This window comes from Ursus arctos, unplaced genomic scaffold (genome assembly GCF_023065955.2).
Source record: "Ursus arctos isolate Adak ecotype North America unplaced genomic scaffold, UrsArc2.0 scaffold_8, whole genome shotgun sequence".
NCBI lineage: Eukaryota > Metazoa > Chordata > Mammalia > Carnivora > Ursidae > Ursus > Ursus arctos.
Genome location: NW_026623100.1, coordinates 10783653 through 10810465, shown reverse-complemented (window position 1 = coordinate 10810465; position 26813 = coordinate 10783653). Strand labels below are relative to the sequence as shown.

General features: G+C 37.0%; 1 protein-coding gene across 7 annotated transcripts in view; it reads right to left on the bottom strand.

Annotated features, from left to right (window-relative positions):
* MGAT4A (alpha-1,3-mannosyl-glycoprotein 4-beta-N-acetylglucosaminyltransferase A) overlaps positions 1-26813 on the bottom strand; it is a 119271-nt gene that overhangs the window by 38736 nt on the left and 53722 nt on the right. For all 7 annotated transcript variants that reach the window (XM_048222683.2, XM_026487519.4, XM_048222684.2 and 4 more), the window contains exon 5: positions 14421-14554. In XM_048222683.2, the coding sequence (XP_048078640.1) occupies positions 14421-14554 (134 nt within the window). The remainder of the gene's footprint in view (positions 1-14420; positions 14555-26813) is intronic.

Sequence of the window (26813 nt, the reverse complement as noted above, 5' to 3'; positions counted from 1 at the left end):
CAAAAGCAAAAATAAACAAACGGAACTCCACCAAACAAAGAGCTTCTGCACAGCAACGGAAACCATCAACACAGTGAAAAGGCAACCTACTGAACGAGGAGATATTTGGAATGGTTGCTCTCCAAAATGTATGAAGAACTGATACAACTCAGTAACAAAAACCTCAACAACCAGATTTAAAAATGGGCAGAAGACCTGAATAGACATTTTTTCCAAAGACGACACACACACAGGCACATGAAAAGATGCTCCCTATTACAATTATCAGGGAAATGCAAATCAAAACAGCAACAAAATACCACTGTCGGTGGGCAAATAAATCGGCGCAGCCTCCACTGGAAAACCGTACAGAGGGTCCACAAAAACGTAAAATACAGCCACCATATGGTCCAGCAATTCCACTTCTGGGTATTTACCCAAAGAAAACAAAAGCACTAATTTGAAAAGATTTATGGATCCCCATGTTCAAAGCAGCATTATTTACAATAGGCAAGATACAGAAGCAACTCAAGTGTCCACTGATAGATAAATGGACAAAGAAAATGTGACCTACAAAGTGGAATATCAGCTACAAAAAAAAAAAAAAATGAAATCTTGCCATTTGTGACAACGTGGGTGGACCTATATAAGTAAGTCAGACAAACACAATATAATTTTGCTTAAATGTGGACTCTAAAAAACAAAACAAATTTACAAACAGAATAAAAACAGACTCCTAGATATGGAGAACTGTTGGTTGGGGGGTGGGGAATGGGCGAAACAGGTGAAGGAGATTAAGAGGTACAAACTTCCAGTTATAAAATAATTTGTGGAGATGTAATGTACAGTATAGGGATATGGTCAATAATATTGTAACAACTTTGTATGGTGATAGATGGTTACTAGACCTATCGTGGCAAGCATTTTAAATACATAAAAATACTGGGCGGGGGGGAGGGAGATGGGGTCGCCAGGTGATAGGTATTAAGGAGGGCATGTGTTGTGATGAGCACTGGGTGTTATACGCAAATAATGAATCATTGAACACTACATCAAAAACTAATGCTGTACTATATGGTGGCTAACTGAACATAATAAAAAATAAAATAAAAATACTGAATCGCTATCTTGTACATCTGAAACTAACATAATATTGTATGTCAGTTATAATTCAATTTTTTAAAAAGGTTGAATTAGTCAACAGGCCGTAAGATAGTCTCTAGAAAGAGGTCATAAAAACAAAAACAATATCCACCACCTTGGATAGTTACCTCCTAAATAACCTCTTAAGATTTTTGTATCATTAGGTTGATAGCATTGTACACGTCTTCTCTATCCTTACTCATATTTCTTTATTCATTCTATTGAGTAATGAAAGAAATTACACTTAAAATCTCAAAGATGGTGGAAGAATTTGCTTAGAACTCAGAAGCCCACTGATCAACAGTCTAGAGCCCGTGACATAGCTGAAGGCCAGGCACGCAAGCAGTGTAGACCAGCCCTCAGGCTGCCAACCAATAGAAGGGATCAAGGTGCCCTTTGATTCTTTGTGCTAATTCTAAGAAAAATGCCATTGTTATTTGGATAGACATTGCATTGTATCTGTATATTGTTTTCATAGATGCCCACATACGGGGTGTCATGACGATGTATATAGCATGAATACTTTGTAATGTCGACTATGAAATCGAAGACAATTCATCTAAAAATTAAAAAAAAAAAAAAACAGGCTCCTCCTCTAGCACTTTAAAAACATTGTTCCATTGTCTTGGACTTGCATAGTTTCTAATAAGAATCTACAGTACTCTTAATTTTCTTTTCCTGTGCAAAATGTGTCTTTGCTTTGGCTTCTTTCAAGACCTTCTCTTTATCTGTTTTCAGCAATTTGATTATGACATACCTGACAGTGGTTTTGTGTTTATTCTGTGTAGGATTTTTTGGACTTCTTGAATCTAAGGATTTATATTTTTCTTCAAATATGGAACAATTTCAGTCATTATTCCTTCTTTCTCCTCTCCATTCTGGAATTTCATGTGGTAGATCAGTTAATATTATCCCATAGATAAATGCAGTGAATAACACTGTTGTCAGTCTTTTCCTCTATATACTTAATTTGGGGCACATTCTATTGTCATTCTTCAATTCACTGACCTTTCCTTCTGCAATGGCTAATCTGTTAAGATTATACGGTAAATTTTAAATTTCAGATATTGTACTTTTCGTTGCTATATGTTCCACCATTTGATTCTTTCATACATTTTCCAATCCATTCCTCATGGTGTTAAGTACTTGAAAATGTTTGTAATAGTTGTTTTGTTGTCCTTTCCTGCCACTTGTACCACCTCCATCATTTCTAGATTTGTTTTTATTAGCTAAATTTTCTTTTAGTTATGATTCCCTTTTTTTTCCTCCTTGGCATGCTAACCATTCTTTATTTGGTAACAGACATTATAAATGCTACATTGTTGAGTGTCTTAATTTTATTTTTTTTTTTAGAGCATTGGGCTTTATTTTAGCAGGCAAATTATTTGTGGATTAGTTGACCCCTCATGGGCTTCTTTTTAAGCTTTGCTGGGGTGGGCCTAGAATAACCACTTCAAAGACAATTCAACTGCTCTGGATTCTCCACTAAATACCCTGGGTCATTACCAAGGACTTGCCATTCTGGCTGGTTAGAACTCATCCTGTGTGAGCAACGGGAATGTTCAGGTTGCAGATCCCTGATCATTTTCTCCCCCAGACTTGTGAATTTCACCTTGTGCACGTGTGGCCCAATACATCAAGGACCCAAAGGCACCATCATTTTCTGTGTAGCAGTCTCCTTTCTGCAACTCTGTTCTGCAGTTCCCACTTGCCCTCTTTGTGACTGCCCTTGTGCAATGTGATCTGGAATGCATCTCCAGGCAGAAGGTTAGAGGAATTGTGGTATTCACAGCATTTATTTTTCTGTCTCAAGGAATCCCATTGTGCATAGTCTGCTGTCCAATGTAGGAGAACAAATGAATCGTATTTTGTTTAGCCTTCTAGTTGCTTATAACAGGTAAGTCCAGTCCTTATTAACTCTTTCAGGGCCTGAAACAGATGTTACTTTACATAATAAGGATCCTATGAAAATTCCAGAAAGCTAATGTGTACAAGTGACAAATCAAAAGAATTAAAAGGAAGAGTATGTGCTAGAATGGGGCTGGCAGCTCATAATAAATTTTATTTCCCTACAGTCCAAGGAAAAGCTTTTCCTATCCATTTAATGCTTGGCTTTATGATACTTTAAATTCAATGCAGACGTATCAGAAAAGCTAACAAATACCAGTTGGCGTTACTAGTTTCTAAAATGGTCAAGCTGTTAAAAGAATAGATGAACGTACCCTTCGTTTCCAATATGTCTATCATAGTTTTTTTTTCCTTCTCCAAAATAGTTGGTGCTACCGCAGTAGTTCTCAAACTTTTCTAATCAGAACCCATTCCGTTCAAATTCTTTAATCATCCTAGTCTAGGCCTCACCTGGATTATTATAATAGTTTCCTAAGTAGTTTCTTTGCTTCTCTTTCCAAAGAAGTCAGTGTGATCCTTTTAAAAGGTAAATCATGTTATTCTCGCCAAAAACGCGTCACTACAGTCTAATCATGAGAAAATATCAAACAAATCCAAACTGAGATATTCTACAATGTAACTGACGAGTGTACTCAATAAAGGTCTCCGAGTTCATGAAAGACAAGAGAAGTGCAACGATCCATCATGGATAGGAGGCAAAAACAAAGTGATACTTAGGACTGGATGCCAAAACAGAAAAACGACCTGACGTGGAAAAATGTCTAATTTGAATATAAAGTCTACAGTGTAGCAAATTGTATTATACCAATGTGAATTTCCTGGTTTTGATAGTTTTATCATGGCTACATAAGTTACCATTACACAAGCTGAATCAAGGGAATATGCTATTTTTTGTGTAAATTTTCTATAAATCCAAAATGATTTCCAAATAGAGTATTTTAAAGTAACTTAAAGGAATGAAAAGTCAGTCAAGTGTCTACTTGAAACCCTCAAATAATTTTGTTTTAAGTAGATCATGACAGACCCACTGCCTGTTTTCACAAAGTAAAACCTTACTGGGAACACAACCCCACCCTTTCATTTACATATTGTTTCTGGCTATTTTCAGGCTGCAACAGCAGAGCTAAATAGATTCAAAAGAAACTGTACGGTGCGCAAAGCCTCAAATATTTGCCACGTGGCCCGGTTAGTCCCCTGACTTAGAGTAAAAGCAAAGTTCTTAATATGGCCTGTAGCGTCCTATGTGACCTGGCCCTCCCCACCATTTAATGTATTATATATTTGCTTTTAATCTGTCTTTTTCCATAAGTTTCATTGGGCAGAGGCTTTGTTTTATTCAATGATATGCCTAGTACTTACCACTGTTTGGATAAATATTTGTTGAATTACAAGCAAATTTAATAGGATATTATGTATGTACAATTTCTTCCTAATTGGCATTTGTATGATTTGTAACAAATGCTTAAGTAAACATCTTAAAACTCAACTGCTAAAAAAAATTACAGGCCAAAAACACTATTGAGGCACTAACACGGTAATCTGTAATTTAAAATAAAAAACAGAAACACCAGACAGATAATCAGCAAGTCCACAGAAGACCTGAACAACACTATCAACTTGATCTAACAGACATTTATAAAACACTTCTCTTGGACAATAGCAGAATCCATTCTTTTTAAGCAACATGGACTCTTGTCCAGAATAGGCCATTTGCCAGGTCATAAACAAATACTGATAAATTTAAAAGGCCTGAATTAGAAATAAAACAACAGAAGGAAATTTGGGAAATCTACAAATAGGTAAAAATTAAACAATACATTTCCAAATAATCCATGGTCAAAGCAGTAATTATAAGGGGATTTACAGAGTATTTTGGTCTGCATGAAAGTAAAACTTGACAAATCAAAATTTATGAGATGTATCTAATGTGGCAGAGAGAAATTTATAGTTTAAAATGGCCTCTATTAGAAAAGATCTCCAGCCAATAGCCTAAGATTTCAGAAAAATCTAGGGGAAAAAAAATCTAAGAGTTCAGAAAAATCTAAAAATCTAGAAAAAGAGTAAACCAAACTAAAAGCAAGTAGAAGGGAAGAAGTAATAAAGAATGGAAATTAATGTAAAGGGAAGATAAAGAAATGATGAAGTCAATAAAACTAAAAGTTAGTTCTTTGAAAAGATCAAAGAATAATGTCAACTAAGTAGCATTATAGGAAGGTCTGTCTGCTCTGCCCGACTGCCAGCCAGCTAGGTGAGAAGATGGAAAAGGTCTCAGAGGGAAGGAGATGGAGAAGGGAAAAGAAGGAAATTGCAGGGGCGTTAGGAAGAGTGAAGACAGGAGACTACTGTTTGGAATAACAAACTTCGTAGACTACTGGGAATCTTTAGCCATGTGTGTATATAATTAATAAGTATTTTATTTCAAGTGCAGGAAAACAAAAAAAAAAAGTAGAGAAAAAAATATTCCTGTGTAATGCTAGATTCCAAGCTAAGGACACAATCTATTGTCCAGTGGGTTTTTTAAATCTCTTTTAGTACCTTCTTCATTTTAGTACTTCAATAAATGCGTGTTCATTGAATGAAAGAATAATTAGGATGATATCTATACTTCTGCATTTAAAAAAGAGGACTCACAGGTAATTATGAGAGCTTGAGAAAACATAACTAGACAGAGGCCTCTTGTTTCTGAGGCTACTGTACTCTTCACATGCTTTGGGTGGGAAAAAGTTTCAAAGCATTCAGGGAACTAAACCCTGGCTGAAAGCACACTGAACTGTCTAACTAGAAAAGATTAAGCCACTTCTACAGAATTTGCCTAGGAAGCACTGACATTATACAGAATTATCAATGAGCAACAGATACAAAACTGCAAACTCCATTTTCAGTGAGACCAATATTAATAACCAAACTTCTCAAGCTCAAAAGGAATCCAATGTGGTTCCAATAATCAGAGGTAGCCTGAAGAATTGCACAGACTAACGATATTTGCAGGAAGAAGCCTGACTCTACAGCAGCTACAAAGACAGTCTTTGATTAAAAAACAACTAGTCTGGAACACTACTTTGCCCCTCCTCCTCCTTCTGTAACCCAGGGGCCTGGGGGGGGGGAGCTATTTCCTTCTATGATGATTCATGAAAAAAGCAACCAGCACAGCTACTATACAAAAATATAAGAAAAAAGGTAGAAATTCAGCAAAACCGATGAACAACAAAAAAACTATATCGATAGCCACAAAACAGATGAAAACTTGTGACCAAATATTTCCCCACTAATTTAAAAGAAAAAACACCCAGTTGAAGCACTTGCTCCTATGAAGCAACACCAGATAGGAGAAGTGATTAGGAGGACTCTCAAATGTACGTAGAAATGCAAAGGACCTACAAAATCTAAATCAATCCTGAAAACAACAAAATTGGAGGACTTAGTCCTACCTGATTTCAATACTTAATTCAAAGTTATAGTTATGAGGATAGTGAGGTATGATCCAGCAATTGCACTACTGGGTATTTACCCCAAAGATAGAGACGTAGTGAAGAGAAGGGCCATATGCACCCCAATGTTCATAGCAGCATTGTCCACAATAGCTAAATCGTGGAAGGAGCCGAGATGCCCTTCAACAGATGACTGGATTCAGAAGATGTGGTCATATATACAATGGAATATTACTCAGCCATCGGAAAGAACGATTTCTCAACATTTGCTGCAACATGGACGGGACTGGAGGAGATAATGCTAAGTGAAATAAGTCAAGCAGAGAAAGACAATTATCATATGGGTTCACTCATCTATGGAACATAAGAAGTAGGAAGATCGGTAGAAGAAAGGGAAGAAGAAGGGGGGGGTAAACAGAAGGGGTAATGAACCATGAGAGACTATGGAGTCTGGGAAACAAACTGAGGGCTTCAGAGGGGAGGGGGGTGGGGGAATGGGATAGACCGGTGATGGGTAGTAAGGAGGGCACGTATTGCATGGTGCACTGGGTGTTATACGCAAGTAATGAATCATGGAACACTACATCAAAAACTAGGGATGTACTGTATGGTGACAAACAATATAATAAAAAATATTATTATAAAATAAAAATAAAATAAAATAAAATAAAATAAAATTAAATTAAATTAAATTAAATTAAAAAGGATCAACCTACAGGTCAATGAAACAGAACAGAAGAAGACCCACACATATATGGTCTCTGGATTTTCAATGAAGGCATCAAAGCGACCCAGTGGGGAAAGGAGAGTTTTTTCTTTTCTTTTCTTTTTTTAAAAGATTTTATTTATTTACTTGACAGAGAGAGACAGCCAGCGAGAGAGGGAACACAAGCAGTGGGAGTGGGAGAGGAAGAAGCAGGCTCCCAGCAGAGGAGCCTGATGCGGGGCTCGATCCCAGAACGCCGGGATCACGCCCTGAGCCGGAGGCAGACGCTGCACTACCCGGGCGCCCCAAGGAGAGTGTTTTCAACAACTGGTACTGGAGTAAATGAACACCCACATGAAAAACAATGACCGTGAACACTATATTACATCACAACAAAAATGAACCCAAGATGGTTGCAGACCTAATATAAGAGTTAAAACGAAGGTTTCAAAAGAGATCATCTTCACAATTTGGAGCTAAGCAAGGATTTCTCAGGTCATGGAGAACAAAAGTTATAAAAGAAAACATTAATTAGACTTCATCAAGATTAAAAACTTCTCACCAAGAAAATGTGAAAAACATGAATAGATTTCCACAGATTGGGAGAAAATACTCACAAAACACCCACATTTGACAAAGTAAAAGTATCCAGCATATATAAAGAACTCTGATAAGTCAAAAACAAAACCCACAAAAAACAACCAACCAATATTTTTAAATGTGCAAATGTGTTGAAGAAACTTCCCAAAAGAAGATACATAAATACAATGGATTAATGATAGATAAAGGATGGATAAGTAGAGATATGATAAATGAAAATACTAAAATTTTAGTAGTAAAATATAGGGGTCACATATACAGGTATAAATCTAAAATTCTTTCATCTTTGTTGTATGTCTTTGAAAGTTTGCAATAAAAAGAACATTCAAAAGTTCTTTCCTGAAATTAAGTAAGGTATGGCTCTATATACGCAAAGACCCTATCATGTGCCAGGGAAAAATGATCCACAATGGTTGAAATCAAGACATGTTATAGCAAGATCACTAGGCTCTCAAGATAGAAAAAGAATGATTTGGGCAACTGGGCAATATGGGTTTCTGAAAGCAAGCAGTGAGAAACGTGGAAGGTCATCTGGCTAGCCTCAGCGGCAGTAGCACTCTCCAACCTCCCAAAAAAGCAAATGTGACTGGGGGCTTCTATACCCAAGCAGAGAATAAAGGCAGAAGGTAACATTTTTGACCACACAGAACCTCAGGGAAAATTGCTTATGTGGACCTTTCTTGAGGAAATTAGAAAATGAACTTTAATCAACAGGTTTGAATAGATCAACAATTCAGAAACTACTTTATGTTTATTTAGGATTCAGCAAGTAGGTAGATATGTTGTGAATCATTAGGCCCAAGTTTCCCACTGATGGGGAAAACAGTCAAGAACAAGAAACTGGGGGAGGCTAGAATGAACCCTGCAGTATTGGATTGGAATCAAAGGTATCATTATAAACTCATGATTTTTAACATATACAGATAAATGGACACAGGACCTGTACAGGTGTGTGTACGTATGCAAACTTGTATTTCCTAGCTCTGCCCACTGAGAGGACAAGCAGCAGTGATCCCTGAGAAGCAATGAGCATACCTGGAACCCAGGTCTTGGTTTCTCATACTATTCTCCAATTAAGAGATACCAGGTTCCCTGGGGACATGGCTGATCCCAGGTTTGGGGCAGGGAAAATACAAGATAAGCCTAGAACATCTTACACTGCTAGAATACAAGGAAAAATGATGGGGCATACTGAAAGGACGGAGTAGCCAACTCCAAAGAGCAATCAATGGCCAAATTTGGAACAATTTTAGTAACAAAGTAAAAAATTTATAAAGATATCCACAACTTCACACTGATATCAATAACCAACAAAATAAACGAAACTGAAGAAAAGGATACTTCTTCCTTACAGAATTCCAATTAATGCAGAAGAAACAAGGAAATCACCATTCAGCAAACATAATAATTCTCACAGGCAAGAATCATCAAGAATGACTGGTCGAGAAAAAGTTATGAAGAAAAACAGGATATTTGCATGATCTCAAAGCATCACTCCAGAAGATAGCTTCTCAGTACATATGGAAAAAGAGCCTATTTATAGTAGAGAAACCTGTCAGACACCGCCTTAATCAAGTGATGCAAGTTCACAATGCTGGTAATGAGATATGTCAATATCATCTTAATATGAGCCTCTGAAAAAGAATACCAGGTCACTTCTATGGTGTTCCTGCTAAAAAATGTAAAACCTGAATTTAATCATAAGGATACATGACACAATCCCAAAATAAGACCTATTTCAGAATCCCTGCTTCTTTAAGAGAAAAATATATTTAGAAGAAATGTTTTTTTGTTACTGGTATATAGAAAAATAAACTGATCTCATCCAGCCACCCTGATAAATTCCCCTATTATTTCTAATAATTTGTCTGTTTATTGTTTTGGGTTTTCTGTGTTATCAAAAAATAATTAAGCTCCACTCAAAGTTCAGAATAGGAATATCCAGGTGGCTGAGCCCAGGTCACATGCCTGAACTGGTAAAGCGATTATCTGGCATTTTTAGTTTGTACAAGGGGAGAGAAGCTTCCTCCCACCAAGATTCATAAAATGGAGTATTCTTCAAATATAAAAATAGAACAGGAAAAATAAATTTTGCTAAAATCCAGAATACATGTAGGAAAACATTTTGTCAGAAATGGTCATGAGAGACAGAAATAATATAAATGATAATACAGTGTAAGAAATACTATAAATTGGAATAAAATACATAAAAAATAATGAGGCATAGAGACAACAAAGGATCATTAAAATACTAAGGTTATAATTTAAAGTAAAAGTAATAAGTAAAAGTAAACATAAGAATGATACAATCTTAAAATCTGAATGGCGCACTTCAGAGCAAGTGGAATTTATTCCTCTTTACTCCTGCAATTCTAGAATAGAGTCAGTAAACTTTCAAATAGTACATTAACAGTCAAATTTCAAAACCCTGCATGTTCTATAAATGCCTCATCATTTATGCCCAATTGACCCCAAGAGAGAAATCACCAGAGAGGAACAAAGAACAAAAATAGAGCCAGTAACTACTTTTCTGTGTCTCCTCCCCTCCCAGACAGGCATTCTTATGGACCCTCAAGGTAAAAAGAACATGAAGGATGGAAAGTCAAACAGGCATGAAGAGATTATGATACACTTTAACATCTATATGCATTCTTCTACAGTTCTTTTTCATACTTAATTTTTTGCTCACACATGAAAGTGGACCAGAGGTAATTCACACCTTTACAAAAATTAAAAATGTTTGCAAAAGATCAATTTACTTCTACCTATTTACTCTAAATAAATTTCAGATGGGAAACTGAGGACCGTTTCATAAAAGGGATGAGCAGGGACCTGAAGGATGACTAAGAAAGAGAAAGGAAGAGGCAACATTTCAGGTGAAGGAGTAACACAAACAGAACTGAGAACATGCTAGGGCTACATAACAAATTGAGAGTAAAAGGATGGGAACACAGACCTATTAATCCTGTGATGTAAAAAACCTTTAATAAACACATAGGAAACCTGGAAGAGAAGCAGTTTGAGAAAACCAGATTCACTTAGTTATGGACAGATTAAAAATTGCTCACAAAGCATTCAACTAATGCTATCAAGTAGGCAGTTGGAAATACGGGCTTAGGAAGACACCAGAGATCTAGAGCCAGAAACGATGCACCATGTAGATCACGGTCACAGCCACAGAACGTGCACTTGCTACTAGAGTTAATGTGCCTCGGGCTACCAAACACTTAGATTAGTAACTACCAATCAAGGTAGAATCAAATACAGTGATTAATAATTTTAAATTGCCTAAAGACAATTCAATGAACTCTATAAATCAATGAATGCTATAAATCAACCCTATAACTCAAAATAGACTTTCTTCCCAATACTGAAATCTACACAGATACATATACAAATACTGCACTTCAGGAAGCTTCAGAGATCAGAACACTGCAGGCACTTACAATCCGGTGTCAGTGTGCAATACCTCCCCACGTGTGTGATCTCACTGCACCTGCCTGCAACACTGTTGAGCTTAAAAGGCTCAAAAGCATAATTCTCATCGTAGAGATGCTGAAACTGAGGATGAAGAGAGAAAAAACAACCTGCTCAAGTGGCAGTAAGTGGCAGAATCCAGGCCCTGAATATGGGTCACCTGACTCCAAACTCAGTGTTATTACATCTTAGTGATCGGGTGAAGGGCTATGGCAAGAGGGTCTTGAATGCTTCTGTACACAAATCTGCACCTATAGACTGAAAACTATTTTTAAGTTATGATATTGTGATTTATAATAAATATATATTTGGTCTTTGTCCCATTTCTGGCACAGAGCCCCCCAAACCCTTGGCATTTCCTAAGTGATGAGAGCGACAGATGTGTCTTTTGTTATGTTAACGAGGTGGTTTTTGGACCCACGCCCCACCCTAATGAAGGATGGGGGCTGGCTGCCAGGAGGGCCAACCATGTGATCAGAGTGTTGGAACTTTCGGTCCTACCCCTCCAACCTCCAGAGCAGGGAGAGGACTGGGAGGTTGAATCAATCACCAATGGCCAATGACTTAATAAGTCATGACTGTGTAATGAAGCCACCATAAAAATCCAAAAGGACAGGGTTGGAGAGGTTCCATGCTGGTGAATACATGAAGGTGCTGGGAGAATGGTGCCCTCGGTGAGCACGGAAGCTCCGCACCCCTTCCTACATACTTTGCGCTATGACCTCTTCCATCTGGACGTTCATCTGTATCCTTTCTTACACCCTTTAGTAAACTAATAAACATAAGTGTTGTGCAGAGTTCTGTTAGGCACTCTAATAAATTAATGAAACCCAAGCAGGGCGTCTTTGGAACCTCCAACCCACAGCTGGTTGTCAGAAACACAGGGCTTGCAACTGGCATCTGAAGTATGCGTGTACGTGGGGTGGGGGCCGGTTTTGTGCAAATGAGCCCTTAACCTGTAGCTCTGACGTTAAGTTCAGGTAGACAGCATCAGAATTCAGTTCAACTGGAGGACACCCAGCAGCTGTCACAGAGAATTCCTTGGTGTGGGGAAAAGTTCCATACATTTGCTGACCAAAAATGCCAATGAAGTGTCTAGGTAAAAGTACAGACAGGGGTGCCTGGGTGGCTCAGTCGACTGGACGTCTGTCTTCGGTTCAGGTCATGATCCCAGGGTCCCGGGATCAAGGCCCACGTCGGGCTCCATGCTTGGCCGGGAGCCTGGTTCTCCCTCTCCTCCCCATTCATGCTCACTCTCTCTCTCTCTCTCAAATAAATAAATCTTATTTTTTTAAAAAGTAGAGACACACGGGGAAGAAAGACACAGTAGGGAAGAAGTGAGTTTTTCCCTACATAGAAGAAAAAAACTGAGTCTTTCCTTTACCCAAGTGTATATTTTTTTCTTTTATAGTGTTAAGGCTTTTTTTTTCTCATTAAATATCAGTACATGCTCAAAATTCTAATTTTACAAAACTGTATACAAGAGAAAGTGGCATATCCCCATAATCCCAACTTTCACAGTATGTGCTATTAATAGTTCAGAGTGTATTCCACAAGACCATTTTCTCTGTTCAGCTAATTAATGCACATGTAGGAGCTGCATAAATGTGTGTATGAGCTTGAATATATTTACACACTTGCAAATGCTTCTACTGGATCAATTTTTAGAAGCAGAATATTAGGTCACTGAGTATATAGTACCTGAAATTTTAAATAGCCAAACTGCTTTCCAAGGAGATGGTACCAATTTCTCCTAGTTGGCCATTTGTCTCCATACAAATTTTGTCAAAAGACATATAAACCAAGGTGACTACACCAATTTCTGCTGACATACAATATGCGATTGACAAATAAAATCTGTATAAATACAAATGGTCAAAAGACATATAAACCATTATTTAATCCCACTTGGTAAAGAAGTCCAAATTAAACATAAGCAGTATATTATTTGTATCCATCAACTTGGCAAACAAAATTAAAGAGCATGGGGATAGGAACACAAGCTCTCTCACAGACTGCTGGGAGAGGAATAACCTGGCTCAACTTCTGGAGGTCTTTCGGCCATGTATGAACATTTCAATGTGTATGGACTATGACCTGGCAATTCCACATTTAGGAATGGCTCCCACCTCAGTAAGTATACAAGTGCCCAACAATTTACTTATAGTAATGCACAGTGCAGTCTTCCAAAAATTTGGAAACAGTCTAAATGTCTATTGATCAGAAATTAAGTCAATTACATTAAAACCATATAATGGAATATTTTGCAGTCATAAAAAAATGATGCTATGATATTCTTTTTAGCATATAAAAATGTCCATGATATGGACAAATATATAGAACAATCCCATTTATATATAAATGTATACAACCTATAGGAAAAACTTCTTAAAATATATTTCAGAATATCAATAGTAGTTATATCTACATGGAGGAGTAACAAGTAAATTTTCATTATACATTTCCATAATTGTTTTTAAATGGTATGCATGGGTTTATTTTTATATTAAAGAAAACATTAAGAACATTTTCCTTTTAAAAGACTTGGGAAACTGAAAAGCTGGGACTCAGTACACCAGAACCAGATAATGTCCTAAATCCTCTCATATTCTGCAATTCTACATGGTAATTAAGAAAATATTTACTCCAGGGGCTTTTTTCCTTCATTATTCCCAAAAAGTATATTCAATATGCTTTCCCCAGATCTTGTGAGGAGACTAAAATATAAGAAATATTCCTTGTTCTTATCGTATTTTGACTTTTAAAATAATAATGACGGCTGCATCTTGAGAATACAGAGAAGGGGTAGAGAAAATAAGGAAATGATAAAACCCCAACCCAGGCAAAGCCTTTCTCAGGTTTCAAAACTCCCAAAGAAAATCAGTGCAAATCTCCAAATTTAGGTCCTAGAACCAAAAATGGGGACTCACTGCTCTTAAATATTTATGTATATAATATTATCCTACTCAAAACAGATCACTATTTCTGGACTGTTACTGCAGGAGACAAGTTACGGCAAACACAAGTCAGACTTACATTTAACTGTCAGAAAGAATATATTATCTAACCTTTACTCGTCACATTTTTAAAAACATGGTTATAAAAGCATATTAAAACATTCATTTATGGTTTCAACTCCTATACATTACATGTAGTAAAAAATAATGACAAATAATTACCTCTCCTATGAAGACGACTATAACACAGTCCAACTTCTCTTCAGGATACAGATTATCAATAAGGGAATGAAGGGTTTCTATGAGGTAAGATTTAACTTCTCTCTTCACTGTGGGAATTCCCATTACTATTGACACTGAAACAAAATAATGATAGTGATTACATAAAAAGATTTCACAGAGACAGTATAGAATAACACTAGTATTTCAAAAGTGATTATACCCTCTCAAATTGATAGAAATAACTAAGAAATCGAAATACATTACTCACTAATAATTGAGGGATCAAAATATAACTATAAAATGTACTACTATACAAAGGAAAATAATCAAAGCCTATAAAGGCATACCCATAACAGGGTAATTCTTTTCCACAAGGCTTATCCATAAAAAATGTCAAAGTAAATGTCTACAAATGAAGACATTAAACCTCACATTAAAAACAAGTGACTGTAAAGTATAAACAAATATAAATTATACAACTAAAAGTCAGAAACACTGAACACATCTTAAAAATTAGTGTCTCAAAAAAAAAAATCAATGTCTCAGATATCATGTATATAATGCAATCCGGAGGACACAACATCCCTTCTGTGGTTTTCTTGCCAAAAACACATAACCTCAATCTAACCATGAATATTAGACAAATCCAAATTAGGGGGATAATCCCCAAAATAATTGTCCAGGTATTCTCTGAAGTGTCAAGATCAGGAAAGAGAAAGAAAGAATAAGGAACTGTGCAAGATGGCCAAAGACGAAGGAGACATGACAAGTAAATGGAATATGGGATCCTGAGTTGGATCCTGGAACAGAAAAAGAAGAAGAATGAGAAAATGACAAAATCTGAATAGGATCTAACGTTAGTTAACACTATAGCACCAATGTCAAGTTCCTGGTTTTGATCATTATATTATGGTTACATACAATTTGAACATTTAGGGGAGCTAGGTGAGGTATATGAAAACACTGTGTGTACTATCCATACAACATTTTTTTAGCCTAAAATTACAGCCAGTTCTACCATAATGCTTGTTTTACAACACAAACTTTTTCCTGAGTGACTAATGCATTAGGGAACGATCCGAGCATAATGTGGATTACACATTTGCTTATGTTCAATTTGTCCTCTGCGACAAGCATTCGCTAGGTAAACACAGAAAATGGCATCCATTTGAAAGGAGTTCAAAAAACTGAACCAAGCAATGTAGAAATATACGAACAGTATACACTTCTAACTTCTGCCAGCTGTCTCAGTTTGCTGCACGTGAAGAACCACGTATCTACATCCAGTGTTGAAATTTCCACCAGATTGCAGATAACCTGCCTTGCATCACACTTCTCAAAATCTTCCAAGCAGCAATCCTTCTGAAGCCCATTTTAATAGGCAAGCCTCAAGTATTATTCAGTACCATTTTTATCGTAGTACTTAGTATTTCTTAATCATTTAGCATGTGTAAAACTGTGCTGTTTCTGCTTGTCTTTTTGCATGTGTAACTACAGTTTCTGACCATTGTGATACTAACCGACTTTTCTCCTTTTATTACACAATTCCGCATAGCATGATAAATTTTAAGAATGCATATATTGTGTTATAACAGGACTGTAATCAACAGGAAGTTTTTTTTTAATAACACCTTTTAAAAAGTCTTGGGGCGCCTGGGTGGCACAGCGGTTAAGCGTCTGCCTTTGGCTCAGGGCGTGATCCCAGCGTTATGGGATTGAGCCCCACATCAGGCTCTTCCGTTATGAGCCTGCTTCTTCCTCTCCCATTCCCCCTGCTTGTGTTCCCTCTCTCGCTGGCTGTCTCTATCTCTGCTCGAATAAATAAATAAAATCTTTAAAAAAAAATTAAAAAAATAAAAAAATAATAAAAATAAAAAGTCTTAATATCCTGTTATATAGCAGTAGAGAAATACTTTGCAAATGTTTAAAAATATTTAGGTCTTAATAATGTAAAAATGTATTAGAAATGCTATGAAATACTTAGAATTCATGAAATTCTGAAGTTAGAAGGGAGCTTGAAGATCATGGCTCAATAAGTCTACCACCATGATTCTGCAGATAAGAATACTAAGATCCCTAATTTGGCTATATGCAAAAGAATGAAACTGGACCAGTCTGTTACACCATACACAAAAATAAACTCAAAACAGATTAAAAACCTAAATGTGAGACATGAAACCATAAAAATCCTAGAAGAGAGCATTGGCAATAATTTCTCTGACATTGGCCATAGCAACATTTTTCTAGATATGTCTCCTGAGGCAAGGGAAACACAAGCAAAAATAAACTATTGGGACTACACCAAAACAAAAAGCTTCTGCACAGCAAAGGAAAATATCAACAAAACTAAAAGATGACCTATACCAAATGGGAGAAGGTTTTTACAAATGACATATCCGATAAAGGGTTAGTGTTCAAAATATGTAAAGAACCAATAGAACTTAACAAGAAAAAACAAAATAATCCAATTAAAAAGTAGGCAGAAGATATGAACAGATATTTCTCCAAAGAGGACATACAGAAGGTCAATAAGATGAAATGAAAAGATGAACATGAAACATGAAACATGAAAAGATGCTTGACATCACTCATCATCAGAGAAAGGCAAATCAAAACCACAATGAGATAACACCTCAGATGTCACTGATATAACACCGACAGATGTCAGAACGGTTAAAATCAACAACACAAGAAAACAGGTGTTGATGAGGATGTGGAGAAAAAAGAAATCCTCATGCACTATCGGCAGAAATGCAAACTGGTGCAGCCACTGTAGAAAACAGTATGGAGGTTCCTCAAAAATTAAAAAAGAACTTCCCTATGATCCAGTAACTGCACTACTGGGTATTTAACCAAAGAATATGAAAGCACTAATCCAAAAAGATAAAAGCACCCCTATGTTTACTGCAGCATTATTTACAATAGCCAAATAATAGAAGCAGCCAAGTGTCCATGGATTGATGAAAGGATAAAGAAGATGTGATATATATGTGCACAATGGAATATTACTCAGCCATAGAAAGAATGCAATCTTGCCATTTGCAACAACACAGATGGAGCTAGAGAGTATAACGTTAAGAGAAATCATTAAGTCAGAGAAAGACAAATACCATATCATTTCACCCATAGGTGGAATTTAGGAAACAAAATAAAGAAAGGGGAAAAAAGACACAAACCAAAAAAACAGACTCTTAACTATAGAGAACAAAGAGATGGTTACCAGAGGGGAGGTGAGTGGGAGGACAAATGAAATAGGTGATGGGGATTAAAGAGCACACTTATCATCATGAGCGCTGAGGAATACATAAAATTGTCGAATCACTATATTGTACACCTGAAATGAGCACCATATATTTACTATATTGGAATTAAAAATTTAAAAAGCAATAACAACCATCCCCCCCAAAGAGTACTAAGATCCAAAGGGTTTAAAAGATATCCCCAAAGGTAGATGCCACACTCCTCTGTTCCATTTTGAGATGAAGAGCTTCCTGGGGCTCAAAAAGAGATCTGTCGTATTTGGACTTCTGGGCAGATAACAGAGCGGTAAGATCCTGAGCTCATGAACACACAGTGCAACTAACTCTGAAGAAGACTCAAAGACTGGCACACGTAGAGAAGGCCACATTGAGAAGTGCATGAGGGGTGGAAATGCACTTAGAAACCAAACCTCTGTGAGCTAAGCACACACAGGAGGGATACCGTGAGCACCAAGAAGGGAGAGGGGCAGGAGCAGAATCCACACCAAGCACCACAGGCACGGAGAACCCACACTGGAAAGAGGAGTCCCCATAACATCTGGCTTTGAAAACCAGTGGGGGGCTTAACTTCCAGAGTTTTAAAACCAGCAGACTAACTCCAGGTACTTTAAAATCAGCTGGCGTATTGCAATGAGCGCTGGGTGTTATGCGCAAACAATGAAGCATGGAACACTACATCAAAAACTAATGAAGTACTGGGGGCGCCTGAGTAGCACAGTCCTTAAGCGTCTGCCTTCGGCTCAGGGTGTGATCCCAGTGTTCTGGGATCGAGCCCCACATCAGGCTCCTCCACTGGGAGCCTGCTTCTTCCCCTCCCACTCCCCTGCTGTGTTCTCTCTCTCGCTGGCTGTCACATAAATAAATAAAATCTTAAAAAAAAAAAAAAAACTAATGAAGTACTGTATGGTAAATAACATAACATAACATAAATAATTAAACAAATAAATAAATCAGCTGGCTTAGCTCCAGGAGAGCTGGAGGATAACAGGAAACTGAGTCCCCACCCTCAAAGAGCCAGCATAACAAATAACCCTGCAGAGACACCACAAGGAAGCAGCGATTTGCAAAGTGCCTGGGGTATCTCAGATTTTTCACTGAAGGGGTGGGAGTCTTTAGGAGACTTCAAGAACAAAAGTCCTAGCAAGCACCATTCTCTGAACCTAGACTCCCTTCACTCCCCACCCCACCCCCCCATCCCCGCCCCATATAGCCAGATACTTGTGGGAACCACCACAAATACTCTCTACATATCTTGCTAGCACCAAGTGCCCCGCCTCTGAATTCCCCTTCTGAGGCACCACATTCAACCTGACCCACTCAGCAGGCATGCCTCCAAAGCCGCTCCTGCCCCAACACACCATGCAAGCAACCCCAGAAGGGACAAGTGCCACTCCAAAGTGACTCCTGCCTTAGGGAGAAGGGAATATAACCACACAAACCAGTGTACCCACAGTCCCATCAGTCAAACCTTATAACTGGCAGTGCAGAGATAGTGTCCTGCAGCTCAGTATACCTGCAGTCCTGGAGCACACAGACTAAGGGCAGGCATCCAATCTGATGGCTGACCTACTACAAGCCCCCTAAAAGCACAGGGACCAAACCCTGACCAGTGTACCCCAAATAGGTAAAATGGGCCTTTGAAGCCAACTGGACTGAAGGTAAACGCAGCTCAGTCACACAGGAGGACCCATGCAGCCACACTGGAGACACCCCTGAAGTGCCTGTTTCCAGTGAACAGAGGACATTGTCCTACAAGACACCAAAAGACCTCTTCATAAGGCCACTACTTTCAAGATCAGGAGATGTAGCCTATTTCCCTAATACAAAGAAACAAGCACAGAGTTAGACAAAATGAGGAGACAAAGTAATAAGATCCAAATGAAAGAACAGGACAAAATCACAGCAAGAGAGCTTAATGAAATGGAGCAATATGCCTGATAAAGAATTCAAAGTAATGGTCATAAAGATACTCACTGGACTTGAGAAAAAAGTGGAGGATCTCAGTAAGACCTTCAACAAAGAGATAGAAAATATAAAAAAGAACCAGTCAGAGATGAAAATTTCAGTAACTGAAATTCAAAATACACTAGAGCAAATCGATAGCAGAATAGAGGAGGCAGAACAACTAAGCAGTGATGTGGAAGAAAGAGTAATGGAAAGCAACCAAGCTGAACAGCAAAAAGAATAATAAAAAATGAGAATAGGTTCAGGGAATGCAACAATATCATCAAGCATAGTAATATAAACATTATATGGATCCCAGAAAAAGACAGAAGGCAACAGAAAACTTATCTGAAGAAATTACTGGTGAAAATTTCCCTACTCTCGGGAAGGAACAGATATCCAGATCCAGGAAGCACACAGAGCCCGCAACAAAATTTAGCCAAGGAGGTCCACACCAAGACACATAATAATTAAAACAACAAAAACAAGCTATAAAGAGAAAATTTTAAAAACATAAGAGAAAACAGTTATATACAAGGGGAACCACATAAGGCTATCAGTTGATTTTCAAACAGAAACTTTGCAGGCCAGAGTGGAGTGGCAAGATATATTCAAAGTCCTGAAAAGATAAAACATGCAACCAAGAAAACTCTATTCAGCAAGGCAATCATTCAGACTAGAAGGAGAGATAATGACTTTCGCAGACAAAAGTTAAAAAGTTCATCACCACTAAACTGGGCTTACAAAAACAAAACAAAACAAAGCAAAAGACAAACAAACAAAAAAACATTAAAGGGAATTCTTTGAGTAGAAAGAAAAGGCCATAATTAAGCATAAGAAAATTATGGAAGGAAAAAATTTCACAGGTAAATGCAAACATATAATAAAAGTAGTAGATTAATCACTTACAAAACCAGTATGGAGGTTAAAGCACAAAAGCAGTAAAATCAATTGTAACTATAAAAATCAGTCAAGAGATTCATAAAAAGTATGTAAATATGACATTATATACATAAGCCAGCCGGGGGGGTGAGGCACATAGGAAAAATTCGGTGCATTTAGAATGGGTTCAAAAACCTAAGTGACCATCAATTTAATATAGACTGCTATACACATAGGATGTTCTATATGAACCTAATGGTAACAAATAAAAAACCTGTAATAGATACATAAGAAAACAAAGAGAAAGGTATCCAAGCGTAACACTAACGAAATCCATCAAACCAGAGGAAAGAGCAAGAGAAGAAAAGAACTGCAAAAACAACCATAAAACGAGTAACAAAATGGCATTACATACATACTTCTCAATAATCATTTTAAATGTAAATGGACTAAATACTAAATCAAAAGACATAAGGTGACTGAATGGATAAAAAAAACAAGACCCATATATATGCTGCCTATAAGAGACTAATTTCAGACTTAAAGACACACGCAGACTGACAACGAAGGGATGGAAAAACGTTTACCATGCAAATGGAAGTAAAAACAAAACTGGAAAAGCATTATTTCTATCAGACAAAACAGACTATAAAGCAAAGACTGTAAAAAGAGACAAAGGACACTACGTAATGATAAAGGGAACTATCCGACAAAAGGATATAACAATTGTATATATTTATTCACTCAACATGGGAGCACCTAAGTACATAAAACAACTATTAACAGACATAAAGGAAGTAATTAAATTAACAGTACTACAATAATATTAGGAGGTACCCACTTACAGTAATGGACAGATCATCGAGACAGAAAATCAAGAAGGGAAGAGTGGCTCTGAATGCTAAGATATATTCAGGACATCCAATCCCGAAACAGCAGATTACACATTCCTTCCGAGGGGATATGGGCCATTCTCCAGAATAGATCAAATGTTAGACCGCAAAACGAGTCTCAATAAATTGGAAAAGACTGAAATCATGCCAGCCAGCCATCTTTTCCAACCACAATAGTAGGAAACTAGAAATCAATCACAAAAAAAAAAAAAAAGGTCTGGAAAGAACACAGATACATGAGAATAAATAAGAAGCTACTAAACAACGAATGGGTCAACCAAGAAATCAAAGAAGAAATAAAAAAATACACGTAGAACACGAAAATGAAAACACAACAGTCCAAAATCTTTGGGAGGCAGCAAAAGCTGTTTTGTTTTGTTTTTTAAAGATTTTATTTATTTATTTGACAGAGAGAGAGACGGCCATCAAGAGAGGGAACACAAGCAGGGGGAGTGGGAGAGGAAGAAGCAGGTTCCCAGCTGAGGAACCTGATGTGGGGCTCGATCCCAGAACGCCGGGATCACGCCCTGAGCCGAAGGCAGACGATTAACTACTGAGCCACCCAGGCGCCCCATGCAAAAGTTGTTCTAACAGAAAATTTTATAGCAACACAGGCTTATCTCAAGAAACAAGAAAAATCTCAAGTAAACAGCCTAACCTAACATTTAAAGGAGCTAGAAAAAGAAGAAAAACAAAGCCCAATGCCAGTAGAAGGAAGGAAATAATAAAGATTAGAGCAGAAATAAATGAAACAGGGACTTAAAAAACAATAAAACAGATCAATGAAACCAGGAGCTGGGTCTTTGAAGAGACCAAGAAAATTAATGTACCTTCAGTAAGAGTCATCAAGAGAAAAAGACTCAAATAAATAAAATCAGAAATGAAGGAGAAATAACATCAACACCACAGAAACACAAAAGCTTATAAACTTTCATAACAGATTATGAAAAATTATATGCCAACAAATTGGACAACATAAAAGAAATGGATAAATTCCTAGAAACATATAACCTTCCAAAACTGAATCAGGAAAAAATGGTAAATTTGAACAGACCAATTACTAGCAACAAAATTGAATCAGTAATAAAAAACAAAAATCAAAAAACAGAAAAACCACAACTCCCGAAAAATAAAAGTCCAGGACCAGACGGCTTTATAGGTAAATTCTACCAAACATTTAAATAAGAGTTAATACCTATTCTTCTCAAATTATTTTTTAAAAAAAGAAGAGTAAGGAAGCTTCCAAATACATTCTATGAGTCCAGCATTACCTTGTTACCAAAACCAGAGGAAGGCACTACATAAAAAGAAAACTACAGGCTAGTATCTTTCATGAGCATTGATGCAAAAAATCCTCAACAGAATATTAGCAAACTGAATCCAAGAATATGATAAAAGTAAGTCACATAATCAAGTGAGATTTATTCCAGGGATGAAAGGGTAGCTTAATATTCACAAATCAATCAACATGATACATCACATTGACAAGAGAAAAGACAAAAACTGTATGATCATCTCAATAAATGCAGAAAAAGCATTTGACAAAATCAAGTATCTGTCATAATAAAAACTCTCAACAAAGTGGGTTTAGAACATACCACAACATAATAAAGACCATATATGAAAAATTCACAGCTAGCATCACAACCCATGGTGAAAAACTGAGAGCTATTCCTCTAAGATCAGGAGCAAGACAAGGATGTCCACTCTCACCACTGTTACTCAACCCAGGAATCAAAGCCCTAGCCACAGCAATCAGACAAGAATAAGATAAAATAGGAATCCAGAATGGTAAGGAAGAAGTAAAAGTTTCACTATTTGCAGATGACATGATACTGTACATAGAAAACTCTGAAGACTCCACCAAAAAACTACTACAACTGATAAATTAATTCAGTAAAGTCACAGGATACAAAACATACAGAAATCAGTTGCATTTCTATACACTAATAATGAGATAGCAGAAAGAGAAACTAAACATTAATCCCACCTACAACTGCACCAAAAAGAATAAAATACCCAGGAATAAATTTAACCAAGGAGATGAAAGACACATACGCCAAAAACTAAAAAACACTGATGAAACAAACTGAAGAGGACACAAACAAATGGAAAGATACTCTATGCCCATGGCTTGGAAGAATCCATATTGTTAAAATGTCTGTGCTACCCAAAGCAATCTACAGATTCAATGCAATCTGTATCAAAACAACAACAGCATTTTTCACAGAACTAAGACAACGAATTTAAAATTTTTGTGGAACCATAAGAGACCCCAAATACGCAAAACAATTTTGAGAAAGAGCTAAGGTGGAGGTATCACAATCCCAGATTTCAAGATACATTACAAAGCCATACTAATCAAAACAGGATCATACTGGCACAAAAACAGACACAGATCAATGGAACAGAACAGCGAACCCAGAAATAAACCTATGTTTATATGGTCAAATTACCTATGACAAAGGAGGCGAGAATATACAATGGGAAAAAGTCTCTTCAATAAATGATGCTGGGAAAACTGGGCAGCTACATGCAAAAGAATGAAATTGGACCACTTTTTTACACCATACACAAAAATAAACTCAAAATGGATTAAAGACCTAAATGTGAGACATGGAACCATAAAAACCCCTAAAAGAAAAGATAGGCACTAATCTCTTGAACCTATGTCCAAGCTTTAGCTACATTTTTTGGGTCTGTCTTCTCAGGCAAGGGAAACAAAAGCAAAAAACAAAAACAAAAAAACAAAAAACAAAAAACAAAACACTACTGGGACTATACCAAAAATAAAAAGCTTTTGCACAGCAAAGGAAGCAATCAACAAAATAAAAAGATAATCCAGTGAATGCGAGAAGATATTTTTGCAAATGATATATCCAATAAGTGGTTCATATCAACTCAACGCTAAAAAAAAAAAAAACACAAATTATCTAATTTAAAAATGGGCAGAAAACCTGAGCAGGTATTTTTCCAAAGAAAGCATACAGACGGCCAACAGACATGAAAAGATGTGCAACATCACTCATCATCAGGGGAATGCAAGTCAAAACCACAACGAGGTATGACCTCATACTTGTCAGAATGGCTAAAATCAAAAAGAAAAAATAACAAGTGTTGGTGAGGATGTAGAGAAAAAGGAACCTTCATGCGCTGTTGGTGGAAATGCAAGGTGATGCAGCCACTGTGGAAAACAGTATGGAGGTTCCTCAAAAAATTAAAAGAAAGAACTACCATATGATCCAGTAATTCCACCACTGGGTATTTACTCAAAGAAAAGGAAAACACAAACTCAAACAGATAATATGCACCCCTATGTTCCCTGCAGCATTTTTACGATATCCAAGATAGAGAAGCAACCTAAGTTTGCATCCACAAATGAATGGATCAAGAAGATGTGGTATATACATACAATGGAATATTACTCAGCCATAGAAAAGAACGGGATCTTGCCATTTGCCACAATATGGATGTACCTAGAGGCTATAACAGTAAGTGAAATAAGTCAAAGACAAATACCGTATGATTTCACTCATATGTGGAATTTAAGAAACAAATGACCAAAACAAGAGACAAAAAAAATAGACTCTTAAATAGAGCAAATTAGCTGGTGGTTGCCAAATGGGAGGTGGGTGGGGGGATGGGTAAATAGATAAAGCGATTAAGAGTATATTTATAATGAGCACTGAGTAATATACAGAATTGTTGAATCATAGTGTATACCTGAAAGTAATACAACACTGCATGTTGTAGTTATACTTCAATTTTAAAATTAAATTAAATAAAACTATTAAAAAAAAAGAAGTTTGTCATATTTGTTCCAAACAAATATTTATTAAACACCTATCGAACCTAAGGTATTATTCTAGGTGATAAGGATAATAGTGAACAACGTAGGTAAGGTCCCTGCCCTCATGGAATTAACATTCTAGAAGAGGAAAAAAGATAAATAATATAATCTCAGTGGGTGATATGTTCTATACAAATTAAAATGTGGGCAATATTAAAACGAGTGGGTGGGGAGCAGGGAAAGGGACAGATACCTCTATAGATAGCGATGTTATGAAAGGCCTCTCTTACATCGCCTTAACTGATAACTAATGATAAGAAAGAGCAGAGCAAGAACATTCCAGAAAAGAGAAAACAAGGCCCCAGAGAAACAATGATCTTAACACAGTCAAGAAATAGAACAGAATGTATCTAAAGCAGAATGAGCCTAGATTCAGAGAATTAATTAGGAGTCAGATCAAATATAAACTTAAATTTAGTTTTACCTGAGTGCAAGGGAAAGCCACTGTGAAGTTATAAGTAGGAGAGTGACATTATCCAATTTTTAAATTTAGAACATGACCACATTTTGTGGCAAACAGATACAAAAGTATTCAGAGTAAAAGCATTTTGGGGAGATCAGTTAGAAGTTAGGTGGTCTGAATTAGGGTGCTGGAAATGGGGTTGAGTGGATGGATTTGAGACCCTCACCAATGGGGTTTAACACCAGGGGAAACAAGGGAGGGGAGGAGCTAAGGGCTACTTGATTAAGCAGATGAGAACACCCCGCCTGAGGAGCAAAGGGCTCCAAACCAAGATTTCTGTTTTGATGATGTTACTCTGAGATGCCCAGAGGCAGGATGAGTTAGCCTGGAAGCAGATTCCCATATACAGCTGACCCCTGAACAACGTGGATTTGGACTGTGCAGGTGCACTTATACATGGACTTCTCTCAATAAATAAAGTACTATAAATGTATTTTCTCTTATGATTTTCTCTTTTTTTTTTTAATAGGCTCTACACTCAATGTGGGGCTTGAACTCACGACCCCAAGATCAAGAGCGGCATGCTCTACCGAGTGAGCCAGCCAGGTGCCCCTTCCTTACGATTTTCTTAATAACGTTTTCTTTTCTCTTGCTTACTTTATGGGAAGAATATAGTATAATACACAAAACATACAAAATACGTGTTAAGTGACAGTTTATGTTATTGGTAACACTTAATGCTCAACACTGGCCATTGGTAGTTAAGTTTTGGGGGAGACAAAGTTATACATGGATTTTTGATTGTGTGGGGTGTCGAGGGTGGTCAGTGCCTCTCACCTCACATGGTTCTAGGGTCAACTCTACCTCAGAATTTAAATTAAAAATACTTTGAATGTTTAGAGTATAGACTAAAAATGTAACAAATGTGATGTGAGGCATTCCAAAGAAATGTCAGCTCACATGGAGCTCAAAGACTTTGTTTATGGAAAAAGTGAAATACATACTGACCCAGAGTATGCAAACAAAAATGGCATAAAATAACAATGCGAACTCTATTCCCCACCAAGGTCTTGAGTTGTTTTGTTTTTGTCTTAACTTTAGATGGCATGTGTAGAAAAGAAGCCATTTTTCCCCCAAAATATACTGTTTAAGACCTGAAAT